The 17,189-nt window shown below is 40.2% G+C and overlaps 2 protein-coding genes across 2 annotated transcripts in view; both read left to right on the top strand.

Moving 5' to 3' along the window:
* pde8a (phosphodiesterase 8A) overlaps positions 1 to 8,602 on the top strand; it is a 44,023-nt gene extending 35,421 nt beyond the window's left edge. Inside the window, exons 15-22 of the mRNA XM_084016773.1 lie at positions 1,327 to 1,375; positions 1,484 to 1,619; positions 1,705 to 1,903; positions 3,013 to 3,230; positions 4,293 to 4,425; positions 5,352 to 5,516; positions 5,643 to 5,772; positions 6,338 to 8,602. Of these exons, the coding sequence (XP_083872899.1) occupies positions 1,327 to 1,375; positions 1,484 to 1,619; positions 1,705 to 1,903; positions 3,013 to 3,230; positions 4,293 to 4,425; positions 5,352 to 5,516; positions 5,643 to 5,772; positions 6,338 to 6,444 (1,137 nt within the window). The 3' untranslated portion in view covers positions 6,445 to 8,602. The remainder of the gene's footprint in view (positions 1 to 1,326; positions 1,376 to 1,483; positions 1,620 to 1,704; positions 1,904 to 3,012; positions 3,231 to 4,292; positions 4,426 to 5,351; positions 5,517 to 5,642; positions 5,773 to 6,337) is intronic.
* Positions 8,603 to 9,980: 1,378 nt separating this feature from the next.
* LOC311018058 (KH homology domain-containing protein 4-like) lies at positions 9,981 to 17,126 on the top strand. The gene is made up of 14 exons (XM_084016806.1): positions 9,981 to 10,099; positions 10,771 to 11,014; positions 11,103 to 11,222; positions 11,378 to 11,451; positions 11,857 to 11,909; positions 12,024 to 12,223; positions 12,768 to 12,976; positions 13,373 to 13,433; positions 13,712 to 13,769; positions 13,979 to 14,214; positions 14,600 to 14,704; positions 15,091 to 15,176; positions 15,262 to 15,380; positions 15,775 to 17,126. The coding sequence occupies exons 1-14, from the start codon at positions 10,071 to 10,073 to the stop codon at positions 15,903 to 15,905; spliced, it is 1,725 nt and encodes a 574-aa protein (XP_083872932.1). The 5' UTR covers positions 9,981 to 10,070; the 3' UTR covers positions 15,906 to 17,126.
* Positions 17,127 to 17,189: the final 63 nt, after the last annotated feature.

Genomic DNA, 17,189 nt, shown 5'->3' with positions numbered 1-17,189 from the left:
CTTTCAAAATATTGTGTCATAGCACAGATGAAAGAACATTCAAAAGTGTTAAAATGGAAAATCTGTGTCTTTGTTTCCTCTTTTTAATCATACTGTTGTCATCTGTTACGCTGTTACTTCTGTCAGAAAGCTTTGACGTATGATAAACACAGATAGAAGTTTTGTTTTTGCTGCAAAATTATTGGAAAATAAACTATTGAGATTCTAGGAATAGGTCAAAGATTTCAGACTTAGACGTGTTAAGTTACAAGTTAGTTGGTCAGATGAGAAACTACAGGTAAAAACATAATTTTTCATGCACTATTGATAAAATTGGGCTATTTTGCTTCCATAGCTTGTCTTCTTCCAGGCTTGTTGGAAGAAAACAACACAAATGCGCGTTTAGGTGTTTATTTTACCACTTTGCCTTTTTATTTTACCAATTTCTCTGAAAGTCAGAAATAGAAAATGTCTATTTTACATATTCAAATATTTTAGAAAACCTTAGTTAAAAATTAGTTTAAAAAAATGCTATTCACCTGTACTGTCTGGAAAAAAATTTATGGAATTGTATGTTTTTAAGGTTTGTCCATTTATCATTTATAGCCTGTTTTCTTAATTTTACATAACAACATGGTGAAAATTGTTGTTGACAGATACAAGGGGATATCCAAAATTTCCTCTCGAGAAACCAAAATTAAAAAAGACTGGCTTTCTCCATTGTTCAGATTTCTTTTGGAAATGTATGAAATTTAGCACATATTTGTTAAGACACAACTTAATTTGCATATTTAAATATTCATGTTAAAATCACAATTCAATCTCAGAAAATTGTCGTATCTTTTAGATGTTTTTTTACCCGATTCAGTGCATCTCCCCTGATTCTGTTCAGGCACTCTTGCTGCTTTGAGGTGTTAAAAAAGTAATAATGTTTTTCTATCTACCTTTCTGATAGGAGTTCTCCCTGACTTGTGGCTTCGTCTTGGTTTCATTCGTGGGTCGTTGTAACATCAGTGATGGTTGACACACACATGATGTACAAGTCCCAGTAGCATGACGGAGCCCACCCAGCTGTCTTTGCTCTCCCAGTCCAAGCTGATGTTTGCGTCTGCGTTGGTGCTCCCAGCAGCTTAATTTAGCGCTTGACTTTTATACCCGATCTGATGTCAGAGTAAATGTCTCATAGCATCCAAACAATTTCAACGCCCACATTTATTTCAAAGGTGTTTGCAGCTTTTTGACATCCGTGACGCTGGTGCTCTTAACACTCGAGCTGAACTCAAAACGGATGAATGATTTTTATTTTTTTTACGTCTGGCTGACACGTTCTTGCTTTCTTGTTCACAGGATGGTTTACGCAGATTGTCAGGGAATGAATACATCTTGGCCACAAAACGTAAGTTTTCATAAAGTATACAGGAGGGGTGACATGGAGTGCTATGCTATGTTTTTCCAGCTCTCTTTATCCGAATGCCTCCGTTCTCGTGTCATCCTTTGCTCACAGAGCCTCACCATATCGCCGGTCACCTGACAACTCCTCTCTCTGTAAATGACATCCCCCCTCGTATTGCCCAGACCATGGAGAATGAGGACTCTTGGGACTTTGACATCATCAAATTGGAGGCCGCAACTGTGAAACGGTGAGGCAACTACAAGAGAAGCTGTTGTTTTTGAGCACTTTGGATAAGAGTTGATGTTAAACTACCTTGCTGAATCCTCCCGCAGGCCTTTGACCTACTTAGGCATGAAGATCTTCTCCAGATTTGGGGTCTGCGAGTTCCTAAACTGCCCTGAGGCCACGTTGCGCTCCTGGCTACAAGTGATTGAAGCCAACTACCACTCCAGTAACTCCTACCACAACTCTTCTCATGCAGCTGATGTCCTGCACGCAACGGCGTATTTTCTTTGCAAGGAACGGGTCAAGGTAAATTAACAAATAGAGTTTGGCTTTCAGAATGTTGCTGCTGGTCCACAGCTTAGGTTAGGGTTTGTCGATTAGAAAATGAATTGGCAACTATTTCCATAATTGATACATTTATTCTAATTTATAAGCTTTTAAAATAGGGTTCAGGCCACTTAGCGGTTATTTAATGACATATATGAATAAACTGGTCTTGTACAAACAGTTTGATTCAGATTTTAATGCGATCGGTGTGATACAAAGCCCCAATAAGCAACATTAGATTGTTCCTTTTCCCCTCTGTATTTGGTATGATAATAGGCTGCTATGATAAAGTGCTCACTTCATACATTTTGAATGTTCTGTTTGAACTCAGGGGGAAAGCAAGGTGACAGAACTGGTAGTTTATGAATAGATGTGAAACTACATAGCTGTTCCTGAAGACATAATGATTGTAGAATCAGAGGCCGCCATCATATTATTACACCCACAGTGTCCTGATGTTGGGGATTTTCTTTTCTACTATCGAGCGCAGCTCTCGGCAGAGTTTTTTGAGGGTCAGGTGTCCCGTCTGAGCCGCCGTTATCCGAGAGAGACTTGGTTTAGGCCCAAGTGTGTCAGTGGCTCAGTAACTAGTTGAGGCCGTGCACTGGCTAAGCTGATTACCAAACTGTCTATTTCTGATCTCAATGGAGTGATCTTTCATTGGCTTAGCCGGTGAACTGTGAAGTTACATCACCCAAGGTTAATGAATCCCTAGAGATCTACAGACAGGTTAGCGCCCCTCATATGTTGCAGAACATGAGGGATTTGTTGTGTTTTTCTGTACTTATGTCAATAATGTACTTTATGTTAATATTTAAGTCATTATTTGAAGATGATAGCTTACTTTTTTTTTTTTTTGGGCCATTAGACCTAATAGTAAATACCAATCACAGTGTAGAGATACTTCTTGGTTCAACCTGCAGGTGAAACTGGATGTGTTGACAGTGGGATGTGTCAAATGAATGTGGTAGCAAGTAATTCTGTGCCCGCTCTGGGCCTCGTTTATCATTCAGAACTATAAACCAAAGTGGTAATATACCAGACCTTTCCCTTGTAACGCCAACAATCCGTCCAATCTGCCCCGACAGCAAAGTTTGGATCCCATCGACGAAGTGGCCGCCCTGATCGCTGCTACCGTTCACGATGTGGACCACCCAGGCCGCACCAACAGCTTCCTGTGCAACGCAGGAAGCGAGCTGGCCATCCTCTACAATGACACCGCTGTGCTAGAGAGCCACCACGCAGCACTGGCCTTCCAGATCACTACGAGAGACGATAAGTGCAACATCTTCAAGAACATTGAAAGGTAGGAAATTCAATACACAAGACATCGTAATAGTCCAAAGGAGAGTAGTCATTATCTGTTCATGCTTCGGCTGTTCACAGGATCACCACCAAACTAAACGCAGTTCATTCTTTGTAACTATTGAAGTCGATGTAGAGGTATGTAGTCTCGAACAACCTGCAGTAGTCAATCAAATTAGTATATGTGCTCAAAAGAAATCTACTTTTTATTTACACAGGGTTGAGAAGATCATTACTATAGTTTTATTTATTCCTTTAAGTTATTCAAAATGAGATGAATTTGCTGACTTTTTTGTGTTATTTTTGGGGCCTTTTTGCCTTTATTCAGATAGGACTGTGTCAGAGTGAAAGGGGCAGAAAGGGCTGCCGGTCAGATTCGAACCCGGAGCCACTGCAGTGAGGACTTAGCTTCGGTACACGGAGCCGACTCCACCACTGAGCCCCGAATGTGCTGACGTTTTTGGCTTATGAGTGTTTCTTCTAATGGATTGCATCCCAGTCCTATGAACGTTCTTTACAAACTCTGATTTATAAGATAAACAAATATCGATATATAAGATTGAAAAAATTAATATATTGAAATTCATGTTTGTGATACAGACATGACCTAAAATATCATAAGGGGAGGAGCTAAGTGTGTGTGTGTGTGTGTGTGTGTGTGTGTGTGTGTGTGTGTGTGTGTGTGTGTGTGTGTGTGTGTGTGTGTGTGTGTGTGTGTGTGTGTGTGTGTGTGTGTGTGTGTGTGTGTGTGTGTGTGTGTGTGTGTGTGTGTTGACAACAGCGGGTTAGTAATGTGATTTGAGTCCCAAAGCAGAATAGCTCACATGTGCTGGTCCCCTCAGAGGGGGAAGGTGAACAAAGCATCCATTCATCCCCACTGTCACTGGAGTCAGGAGGGGGGAAACTGTTCACACGGGTTTCCATGCTATTTACCACACTGTCATCTCACTCTCGCTCTGTTTTCTCTTTTTTTTCTCCTCCCCCCCCCCCCCCGCCTCCCTCTCTGTCATCTGTCAATCTCTCTCTCTCTCTCTCTCTCTCTCTCTCTCTCCTCTCTCTCTAGGAATGAATATCGAACACTACGTCAGGCCATCATTGATATGGTGCTCGCAACCGAGATGACCAAACACTTTGAACACGTCAACAAATTTGTCAACAGCATCAACAAGCCTCTGGCTGCTCTGGAGGAGAATGGGGTGAGATTAAAAATGCTTTTTTTATATTTCATGGCTGTGCAGATATAGTCGTTCTAATTTTAGCGCCTTTGTTTTTTTGTTTTTTTTTCTCTTGGTAATAGATCAGTGTTGTGTGCGTCAGAGCAGGAAGGACACACAGGAGCATTCAGACACTAGATAAACACAATTATTGTAATCTCATTCTGTGGGATGGTCCAACAGAATGTAAGCAACAATAGTTTAAGCACTTGAGAGACGGCGATACTGGTTCAGGGGACTTCTTGGGCCTGTTGTTGCGCGGGCACAGATATCTTTGTGTGGAGAGAATTTTGCAACCTGGTACCATCTTTCTCGTCTGCATGTGGAATGCTCAACACAGACATTTAAAAGTTTTCTTGCCCTTTTTAAAAGCAGGGATGACACGAATAAATAATTTGATGCCAATTTTCCCCTGCATTATTAAAGTGAATATAGAGACTTATGTGTTAGATATAAAGTAGTGGAAGTTTAAATTTAGTTGATAATAAAAAAAAAGCTCTTTTGGCCTTTGTGTCACAAATATTTCAAGACTTAAATAGAACAGAGACCTCACTCATCTTGGCTTAAATAGGCCTTCTGTACTTTTGCTTAATGCAATTGTCAGTGAATTCAATCTTGAAACATACAGTAGACCGCGAACCATGTGACTGCATGAACCATGCTGTACTGAACATGCGCTGACTACTGACTCTCCTTCCATAAAGAAAACCTTTATCAGCTGTCAGCGCCACATTTCATCTTCCCCCCTTTTTTTTGTACAGACACAGTGGGTTATTTTTAGTAGTTCAGCTGCTGTGTGAGCTATAAGGGGCTGTCTACTGCCGCTAATAAGTGCAGCCTCAGTTGTCTTTGTGCTAACGGTCTACTTCTGTTTTTATTTGTTTGTTTGTTCGTTTTTTTTTTTTTAGGGAAACAATGACGAGGAATCTGCCAAAAGCATTCTTACATCCCCTGAGAATCGCATCCTCGTCAAGCGGATGCTGATTAAGTGTGCAGACATCTCCAATCCATGCAGGCCTCAGGAGCTCTGTATAGAATGGGCCGGACGCATCTCAGAGGAGTATTTTGCACAGGTAATTAGAAAAAAGATCGAAATAACATGTTGTCGATAGGGCAGTGAGATGGAACCAGTACTGTTTTTTTGTAATCAATGTAATTATTGTGCGTGATGTTCACTTGTGCTGTCGTCTCTGGTGCAGACGGACGAGGAGAAGAGACAAGGTCTACCAGTGGTTATGCCTGTGTTTGACAGAAACACTTGTAGCATCCCAAAGTCCCAGATTTCCTTCATAGACTACTTCATTACGGACATGTTTGATGCATGGGATGGTAAGACTGCACAGCATGAAGCAAACACCAGAGATACATACACCGTTATGAATCTGCATGATTTTTTTTTTTAGAGTGTCAGAGATGGCATGAGTGGCATGTTTAGAAATGTTCAAAAAGGATGTGAAACTTCCTCTTTAGCAGAAATTAGCAGCTGAGTAGTGTCATTGTCTTTTTTTTAAAAGTACTTTTATACCTACATGTGTGCTAAGTCTTAGGGATACACTGATTTTGTACTGCACCAATGCAGATAATGACCTCATCAGGCTTATTGGGCCACATTAGATACAGTTTCTTTGTCAATGTCATTACGAAATTCAAACTCTAAATCACATTCCTCAAAGTCACGGTGGGTCACCAACTCGGCTGCAGTCGTAAAAAAAAGGAACCCAACATGCAGTGATAAGACAGATGTTTAATATACAGATTCTATTAGATTGATATTTGGTAGTGGCAGATATCCTCTGTTGAAGTATAAGGATTAAAAAGTTGCTTTTTGAGGTGTGGTGGTGTTGATTTGGGGGGAAAACATAGATTCATTTTGATTATTTTTTTGTCGACCCAGCTTTTGCAGACCTCCCCAATCTTATGCAGCACTTGGACAACAACTTCAAGTACTGGAAAGGCCTGGACGAGAGGAAGCTGCACAGCCTGCGACCGCCTCCGGAGTAGGCGCTGCTGTGTTCAGCCCTGGGACGCTGCAGTCCGGGGCAGCCCTCCTCTCTCCTGCCGGGGTGTCTCTCCCTGCCAGCCCAGCCAGCCAAAAGGGCCTCCTCGCCTTCACTCTCCTGCTTCCGTAGCACGCCGAGCGTCCACACGTCCGTCCACGCAGAAACCACAGAAGAACTTCCTGACAGGCAGTCGCAGCAGTAACACAGCTGGCGTTACAACCCTGTCTGACGAGAACTGTGAAGAAAAAAAAAACAGACACGGACACACAGCATCCTTATGAACTTCTCGTGCCTCTCAGGCATTCGCAGTGTAGCTGGTCAAGTGACATGACTGAGAGAGGGTCCTTACAGAGCATCCGTCCCCTAATTACCACATGGGCACTCCTGTCTGCCTGTGAAGTTGCTGTTTGAGTAAGAACTGCTCGTTTACTGAAGGAGTGAGCAACAGTGGAGGAGAAGGTGGAAGTGTGGCCTTGATATAACGGTGTCCAATCCACGTCAGGACATACAGTCACCTTTGACCTCCATCCCTGTGCTCGCAACAAGGCAGGACTGCTCCTTCTGCCCCTTCTGGAAACCACACCGTGAAAGAACACTCCACTGCTTTTTTTTTTTTGTTTGTTTTGGCAATATTTCATGTGTCCTTCAGAAACACATCCAAGTTGGCACGTAGCTGTCATAACAGACACGTGGGAGGGGATGCTTTCTTTTTGGGTCAGGGAGTGGATTTTTACTTTAGGCCACTGCTGAGAGTAAAAAAGAAAAAAAAAAAAACCTCAACATCATGATCATAGGTAACTAATTACAGATGATTTGGTATGTTCATTTTTCTTAGATGTTCCATATTTTCTATATTCAAATTCACAAATGAATTAAATATCAATTAGTTGATAAATAAGAATAAAATGAATTTCAAAATGAGAGAGAAAAGCCAAAGCTGATGAAGACAAATACTACTAGAACTCTCAATAAAATCACAATTATTATTCATATGAAGCATTACCATATTAAACATTTTTATTTTCTTATCAAAAGTACAGTACCAGTTTGAATGAACACTTTTGTATTGCACTGTAAACAATATTAGAAATGTCTACGTCTCAGTGATTTGTCCAGGGATGGGATGTTGCATAGTAGAATAAGCTGTTATTGTTGATCATCAGGAGTTTGTGCGCGTGTGTGTGTGTGTGTGTGTGTGTGTCTGTGTGTGTGTGTGTGTGTGTGTGTGTGTGTGTGTGTGTGTGTGTGTGTGTCTGTGTGTGTGTGTGTGTGTGTGTGTGTGTGTGTGTGTGTGCATGCATGCATGCACATGTGTGTACACGTGGGTGTGTTTGGGTTGTAGGTGTGTGTGTGTGTGTGTGTATTCATTGTTGCAACAATCCCTTACTCTTGGTTTAATGCTGTAAACCGCTCGACATTTGACAACAGCAGAAATATGTGAAAACATTTTGGACTTGAAAATTTTTTCTCCCAGAAATTTTTGTATCTGGTTTATCCTACTGAAAAGACTGCCTTATTTTATACAATATTTATACAGTACATCCCACTGTGCAACTGCAACGGACATTTGGAGTTTTTATTATGACATAGTCAGAAGGTTATGTTCAAGTAAATCTCAATATTTTTATAGACAATGAATTTTACACTGGATTTGCAGCAAATGAGATCAACCATGATAGCTATCTGAATACCTGTGAATTGGACGGTCACACTTGGCATGTATACAGAGAACTAAATGGTTAAGAAGGATGTGGATCGCAGAGTTGTCTATCACTGTCTTGAAGCAGTCTCCTAGAGGCCCGCTTGCATTGAATTTTGATCAAACATCATTCTATTTTGGCCACTTGTCCAACATCCTTATGCACAGACCCAGGGAACAGCTTTTTGTTCGAGGCTCAGATTAGGATACTAATATATGTTAAAGTTTGTTGCTTATTAAGAATATTTCCTCTTTAAACAGTATATAAATGCCATAACAGCTAAGCAAATGATGGTTAATAATGTGTATTGACCACGATTCTCTTTGTTTCTCTCTTATGACAGAATTGTACACTCAATCAGGGGATTTGTTTGTTCCTTCTGATTCACGTCTTGGTCTGAAGGCACGGAGAAAAAAAAATTAGAAACTATTCAATGAAAAATAAAATAATGTCAATTATGTGTTTGCAGTCTATTTCCTGCAATGATTCAACATCTGTCCTCCTTTCTGTTTTTTTCCTCTCGTTCTTTATTAGCCAACAATATGCCTTATAAATACCTATTTCGGTTACTTGTTTTACTATTTTTAGAGCATTAAGAAAGCAACAAGTTTCTTCTTAGCTTTTGAATGAAGGCAAGTAATACATCTACTGAAAAAATGGACAATCGAGAACAACATGAAACTAATTTCCTTTCACTGAGATCATGCCACCTTGAACAAATCCGCTTTTCTTCTTCCACACTTATTTTAACATTACCAGATCTCAGCTGGTAGGAGGAGCAAGTAGTGTGAACAGCCTTATTCATCTCTCTGGGATGACTCCTCTTTTTTTTTTGTAGCAGTAAAACACAATAAATTGCTTACTTTAGCTTACTGAATTGATCAAGTGTGTGTTTAATTGAAAAAAGAGCTTATTTGTGTAGAATAGGCTACAAGGTTTGATTCATTGTGCACACAATGCCATACTATCTGTGTGAACAAACTGATGATTGCTGTGCATATTTATGTTTTCGCTCCATTTAACAGTATTTGCAAAAGCAGAAAATCAAGAGATTAATGAGCAGAATTGTATTCATGTAATGCTGTAAGTGTTTGAACTCAGCCAGACTGGCTTTCCATTCAACAAAAATGCCACACATTCAGCTCAGAAAAAAGACTCATAATTAAGCCTAAATATTGAGCTGAGCAACCTGTACACAATCTGAGAGTGACACTACAGGTTTTTAGTCTGGCAGTGTAAAGTTTTGCGAATAATACTACATATTTTCCTTTGTTGAAACAGTACATTGGTACTGTTGCCTGCATGGACAAGACTCCTATTTTCTAATATAACGTATTGTCAGATATTGAATGCCTGTCTTCATATAGCTTGATGGAATGGATTTAAAAAAAAAAAACCGTGATTGAACAATAGAAACAATTCCCAGATGTTGTCATACTATCTATGACAAAGTTTGATATGATGACTTTTATATTGTTGTCAATAAACCAAATCAAACCAAATAGTTGAAAAACGGTGAACTGTGACTCTGACAATTAAAGTGAATAGGAGAGAATGTAGGTAGAAGTATTAGTACCTTTAATGGGGGCCTAGCTGCTCTTTATTGAACTGGGGCCCTCTAGTTGCTTAATCCAGCCATGAACAAAAGCAAATATATATATTTTTAAAGACTAACTATTTTTCTATGCTTAATCATATATTTGAAATCGCCAATCCTGAGTCAATCTTCAACTTTATTTTCCAATGATCTCGACGTACTACGTGACTTTAACAGGCGGCGTTGCGTAACGCGAAAACAGCTCAACTTCCGCCAAGTCAGACTTTGCGACAAGTCGTCAAAAGAACTCGCCGGCGCCAGACACAGCAACCCGATGGCTCCCGTCGCCCAGCGTCAAATATATTAGAAACTGGTCTAATTTAGCTTGCTATGTCTTCGGGAATGACTGGACAAACACCGTAAGTTTCCATTTAGTTATCAATATGTTTTATATCCGGGTAATACAAGTTACTAACGCACTGCATATGTGTAGCGAGCGCTAAGCTAGCCAGCCATGCTAACTGGCTAGCCTATTGAGCGGCAGTCTAATCCACCAGCTAGCATACACTGTTGTGGCCTGCTATAGTTGTTAGCTTAAAGTGTATCGCCTGTGCACCGCGAACAGGCTGAGCTATCAAAGTATGTTATCGAAATAAACTTTATCCCAACAAGTCTTTAGGGCTTATTGGTAATACGACGGACTAGAACAGGACGTAACTAGACACTTTAGCTAGTTTGAGCCTTAGCTTTAGCATCCGTTAACGCGAGCTAACTTTGGCTGTTGTTAGCTTAGCTCGAATTAAACAGTTATGGGATCATAAGGCCTGATATGGACTGTGTATTTGGCTTAATAAAAAGCTATAGTGATAGTAGAGTAATCTCAGTCACGTAGCTAGAATTTTTACCACTACAAAAGTTGTAGGCTTTAAAAGTTTAAAGCCTTTTAAAACTTCTTCATCTAAGATTCAACAGATCTCCAATATCGGAATGTCGAGTCCATATCTACCGACTTTCTGGTTAAATGGTGTTGTAAATGCGATTTTATCTATTGATTTTATCTATACGTTTGTTTTGTTGTTTTTTTTTTCAGGTGCCTAACCAGCCGATGGGATAAGACTGCCCAGAGTGTAGATGTGAGGCAGCCAAGGAGTAGTGAAAATGCAGGAGTCGTCAGCACTGCTGGTTCAAACAGCAGAGTTTCCCAACCGCCACAACCAGGAGACAAGCCAGCCCCTCAGGGAGGAGTTGAAATGGCTGCAGCCATGGCTGCTAAAATAAACGCCATGTTAATGGCCAAAGGAAAGCTGTTGACTCCTCCACCGTTACTTGCTAAGGTGCACGTGATTTAAACGGCTGTAACAAATAATTGCATCGTGTCTTGCTCATTGCATTAGATGGCTTACCGTTTCCTTGTCATTTTAGACCGCTCCAAATGTCCATGTGCCAACCACTACAGAAGAAATGGTGATCACAGAGGTCGACATAAACGATGTACCGCTAACTTGCAGGGATCTTCTTACTAAAGGCAAAACACAGGAGGAGGTGAGTGGAAACTGGCCATGGTAGTGTTGCATTTGACACACGATATTGGGTGAAAGAAAATGGGAAATGTGAGGGAAAAGCTTAAGAAAGTTCTTTAAACAACTGTACTCTCTATACGTCTTGTGTCTTAATCAAATGTCCTCATACTTTTTCAGATCCGACAGTTTAGTGGATCAGTCGTCTCAACGAAAGGTCATTACATGGCTGGAGCAGAAAAGGGAATAGTGGGGTATGTACTAAGACTAGGGATGTCCTGATCCCAATACTTGCAATCTCTGAATTCAGTGTATGATCCTATGCATGATCCTATGCTGTTATTTACCTTAATGTTGAATTGAGTATGTATCTGACACATGCTGCAGCCTACTATTTGGTACACTCTGTATGTATCTAATTCAAAGTAATATTCCATATATTAAAATTGTACATCACTCTTATAAGACACTAGACAATATGGTGTTTATTTTTTTTTAATGATTCTTTCTTATCATCATTTTGACTGTCACAACATACGCACGTGTCACAGTCCTACAAATTCTAGTTCCTTACTTCTTTTTCATCAAGAACATTTATCCAGGAACGCAATGCATTGTCCATGAGATTTCTAATTGGCCTTTTCCCTTCTTTTTTTTAGACAAAGACCTCTGTATTTACATGTCCAGGGAAAGAATCAAGACCAGGTGAATAGTAAGTGGCTTTGAAAAAATCTGTTCCGTTGTGTAGAATCGAGCATTGTCTTCATCTAATATGTGTTGTAAGTGTTATGAAGCCTGTTCATCATTGACTTTTCTACAACATCAGAGGCTGTGCTGAGGATAAAGGAGATCATCTCTGAGGACCTGTTGAGAGCCTCTGCAGCATCAGGAGGACAACACGTGCCTGTCATGCCTCCGCTCACACTCTACCCTCAGCCTCCTCGCTCAGTCGTTACACCAACCGCACCACGGAATCCCAACACCAACTCAGTGCCAGGACACCGGCCTGCAGCTCCTCATTTAGGGGTAGGCTTCTGATTCTGATGATGTCTTTGTTGAAGTTCACCCCTCTACAAGGGGGTGATGACACCAGTTCAGTTGCCGGGGGATTCATTACTAAACTCTTACCATAGAAAAGAAGAACCATTTCTGCTCTACGTCTTGTATGGTGGGATTTACCTCTACTATCATAAGGTCTTTGAATGGATGTGCCACATTGGCATAAATTATTACTTAATGTGCAAAGTAAAACTGTTTATATTGTATACAATTCATTAGACAGCTCGGGTATTTAGTGTTGAATAGTAATTTTGTCTGTGATATTGTGTCAGAGTTAGGATTTTTACAAACGGAGGTTTAGAAAGTGAGGCAAATGAAGACCATGTTGCTTTCACTGATACTCACCTCCCATATAAAGCAGCAGAAAGAACATCCCTGGTCTAAAGGGAAAAGCCTTGGATTTCTGCATCTGCTTACAAAGCCATTTTACCATGAGTAAAACGTATTATAGATACCTACTTAAATATGCACGGCATAATAATAATAGATCACATTTTTGCCTTATCCTCAGAGTTTCGTGCACACAAAGATTTTTGTGGGCCTGGACCAGACGTTCCCTTTTTTCAACGTGAACGAAAAGATTGAGGGTCCAGGAGGTTCGTACTTGAGTCACATCCAGACGGAGACGGGGGCTCGAGTCTTTCTCAGGGGAAAAGGCTCTGGCTACATCGAACAAGCATCAAAACGAGAGTCTTTTGAGCCTCTTTATGTCTACATCAGGTATGTTCATTCCAAATGCTCACCTTTTTTAGAAAGTTTTTCCAAGTTCCCTGAAGGGATAAGTCTTCAGATAGGGAGATTCACAGACACACACGCAAACACAATGTCACTATACGACAAGAAGACGATTTGAAAGCAAATTTGATTTTAGTTACTAAAACCTTTTCCTGAAATCCTAACAGAACATCACTTGACATGCTTGGTGTAAATATGTTATTTGTCTGAATTAATCAACCCAAATAGATATCCACGTTGTAAGATTTTAGTTTTGGATCATATGTAACCGTAAGGGCCATTTTAGAGCCCTGCTTGCATATCACTGCTAAAAACCTCTTTCTTTTTGCTCCGTTAGTTCTGAGACTGTTTATTTAACATACGGCCATTTGTTTGTTACAGCCACCCAAATTCAGCTGGACTGGAGTCGGCGAAGAAACTCACAGAGTCTCTGTTGGAAACTGTAAGTTTACAATATCGTCACACCAAATAAAGTTGTGAGCTTTAATTGAATGACATGAAAGCCTAATGGGAGGTTAAAGAAGGTGAAACTATCAAAGCATATAGTTATCACTGATACCCACCTCCTAAAGTGAATGTGGTAGCGTGAACCACCTGATCTCCAGAGATAGGTTTTGAGTGCTCTGCACCTACCCACAATGCAACTCTGAAAATAGACACAATCGTTGTTGTTTGCTATGAAGCCCCCTCACATAGTTTTTGTTTTCTCTTGCTCTTCAGGTGAGAGATGAAAGTGCCCGTACGGTATCAATGTACACAGCCACCGGCTCGACACAACGTAAGTATTCTTTTATGCCTTGTAACAAATTCCAACAGGGTGACCAAAATATCAGGTACTAGCTGACTGCATTCTTCTTATTGTCATTAATTCCCTGACATCTTTAGTGGCTCAACAATAGGTTGAAATAGTACGTCACAGTTGTCAAAACACCGTTATTGATTTATGTATATATGCTATTAACTCAGCGTTCTATACTTTCATTTCAGCATACGCAGCACATGGATTTCCACCTAATAGCAATTACTCTAGCCAGGGGTCCTGGTATGACTACCCAGCAAATGGGTATGCTGGCGGCTATTCAGCGTACTCAGGAGCCAGTGGTTATTGGAGTAATGCAAATGGTCCCTCAAGTCATTCTAACATGTCGACAAACCCTCCATCTTCTCAGGCAATGGTTCAGTATCCGGTGTGTCCGAGGAAACCGCATCCCTATCTTGTCCAGGTAATCGCCAAAGATGAATGCTGCCACTAATTATTGCATTCATGCATAAGTTATGTTGATTTGATTTCAACCTGTACATTTATACAATATTTGTATTTTATATGAAGTAAGAAAAGCAGGTACATGTTATTACATTTATTATTTAATCAATCATCTAATAGCAGTTACTAATTTCAGCAGAATTTTAAATCTGCATTACATACACACTCATAAAACATTGTATTAAATGTTAGGTGGTAGCTCATCATCCAGTTTAATCCTTGTAACGTCACTAGTTACGTCTTTATAATGGTTATGTTGTAAGGACACATGACACTTGTCGGGGAGTTTTGGCTCTTTTAAAATCCTGCTGCTGCATCAGACTGTATGTTTTGCTCTACTTAAGGATCCTGGCAGCAGTGAAACAGTGGAGCCTGAGGGATCATTAAACACCCCCCCTGACTCAGGAAGTCCCAGGCGTCATTTCCAGGAGGGGGTTAAGGAAGAACAGGTTCGCTTTAACACCTGTACATATCACTAAAAGCTAATTTTGTCTTTTAATTATTGGGAAGACTGGACCATTAAATGCTGTCTTTTTTCTCTTTTTCTTTTTGTCTAATTGAGTAGTGAGTTTAAACATCATCACATTGCCATCCCATATGCAAATTAATATTATACAAAGCCAAACAAAGATACCTGACATTTACTGTCAACCCCAAATGCTCTACATTGTGGCTCATTGAGGAAATAGTTTTCATTTTGCCCTTTCAAATAATTTAAACATTTTTATTTTGACACAAAGCCATAAGCATTTAGAAAGTTTTAACGTGAAGTTAACCTTCACTTTATATGTGGACGTTTTGAATCGTCTTGACTGTTTTGTACTTTTCTATTTAGCCTCCCAGCAGATCTCCAGAGGGTCCTGCTCATCAAGAGTCTGCACTTCCTGCTGCCAGTGGTGGAGATGAGAAAGTAGTACAAAGGTGTGTTAAGAGATCTAATTTACCCGTGTTTATTATTCTTCATGACCCTTGTGTGGTGTAGATGTTGACGTTTTTCTCTCTTCAGGATTCTGATGCCTCCACCGCCACCTTTCTTTGCGGCTCCTGCCCCCGTTGCACGCAAAAGGCCAAGAGACCCGGTGACAGAAGATCCAGTTACTCCGCCTGGCTTTGCCGCGTCAATGGGTATGCATTTCTTTATCTCCAAATATTGTGAGAGTCTGAGTCAGTTGCATGAAAATGGCATCTCCTCCATGGAGGAATGGGGAGGAGTGGAGACCTGTGTGAATCTCTCCACTGGTGGAACCCACTAACATGCTCTTCTTGTATATGTTTTTTGTCTTTCCCTTGTTTTTCTCTCTCAACATGTGTCCCTGGACCTGCCTGTTATGGATGTGTGCTCTGCTGCCGTTTCATTTGATATCTTCCCTCCCCCCGGCTGTGGATCAAACGAACTCAAAACCACCGCTAACTGGGGGCTCCTCAATGGGTTTCCTTTTTTTTTGTTTTTTCTCTGCTTTCTCTCCCCATCTCCCACCCCTTCTCTTTTTCTCTCTTTCCATTTACTCTGCCATTACAGGTGCTCAAGAGGAGGCGTGCGAGAAGAAATCTAAAGTGTCTGAAGATGCATCGGGGCTTGTGCCCTACGGAGGAGACTCCTCTGATGAAGAGGAGGAGAGAACACGCAGCAGTAAGACAGATCAATTATAACCCCCGCCCCATCCCCACTGTCCAGGATACCAAACCCAAAGTCTACATTCAGTACAACACAGTTCTCAAACCCCATTAAAAAGGAAAAATCCACCCTTGCATTTCCGTTCACTGCTTTAAGACTCTACCAGTGTTTTGCCGTGTTTTATTCTAGATCTAATTGGTTATTGCCGACCACTTTCCAAGTTAAGTTTGACATTTTTTCTTTCCTTGCAAGAAGACTTTTTTTTTTCTTCCATTTCTGCATATTTAAGATTTCTGGTACCACATATGTACTGACATCCCTTTTAAGACTCAAAAAGACAGATGACCAAGCTCCATACATTGTCAGGTTTACAATCTTTATATCGCATTGATGTAAAGTACAGTCGTTTAGTAGTTAACGGCTGATAATTGGGGGAAAAAAACAAAACAACAACCTGGTATTGTCTTTGAATTGTCACCAGTTTCTGATGTTAGGTGCTTTCCTGGACTCTGAGAAAGAGAGGTTTTTATTTTCTTGTTCTGGTGTAGGTTTTGCTTTTATGTACTTTTGTTTCAGTTGTTTTTTTTTCCCTCCCATAATGCCTTTCTGTAACATCCATAACACAATGGGTGTGAACTTGTTGGTTTTCATCAGAAGTGGGAAGTTTTAAATGTATGCCCACTTATATAGCAACTGTAAATATAGATGGCCTGCCAACTTGTTCATTCTGCATATACGTATGGAGCCACATGACTTAAAATGCAACGCATCTTGTGGCTTCATGCTCATTAGGGAATTTTGAGGTTTATGTTTTTAGAAAGTACACATTTTTTCTTCAGTGTTTTTTCTCCCTTGTTTTTGCCGTTATGTTGGAATGTCATGGGGTCTGACTCTTAAACATGCACTTACCAATTTGTTAAATACAGAGACAGACTATATAACAATATTCACTTTTAACAGCATGGAAGTATTCAGGGTGGATTCTTCCTTTTTAAGATGTGAATACAGTTGTATAACTACAAATTTATTTTTATTTCTTTAAAGTTTTTTTCATTTTTCAAAGCATCTTGTTAATTTAACAAAAAGCCCCTTATTTCCCTTTGAGTTTAAATACTTGGTTTAAATACTTGGTCTGCTGCAGTTACTGATGCTATAAATACATATTGTAAAATTCAGTGAAACTTTTTTCTTATCTTGGAAAATGGTGTATGCCTGTTCCCATGGAATACGATAATAAAAACGCCCAAAAACCTCTTTATTGTCTGTGGATCCCAAACATTTTTAACACTGCTGAGGTAGGTCAGCAGATGTGGTTATAT

This window comes from Eutrigla gurnardus (genome assembly GCF_963514095.1).
Source record: "Eutrigla gurnardus genome assembly, chromosome: 1".
Classification (NCBI taxonomy): Eukaryota; Metazoa; Chordata; class Actinopteri; order Perciformes; family Triglidae; genus Eutrigla; species Eutrigla gurnardus.
This window is presented reverse-complemented; position numbering and strand designations above follow the sequence as displayed.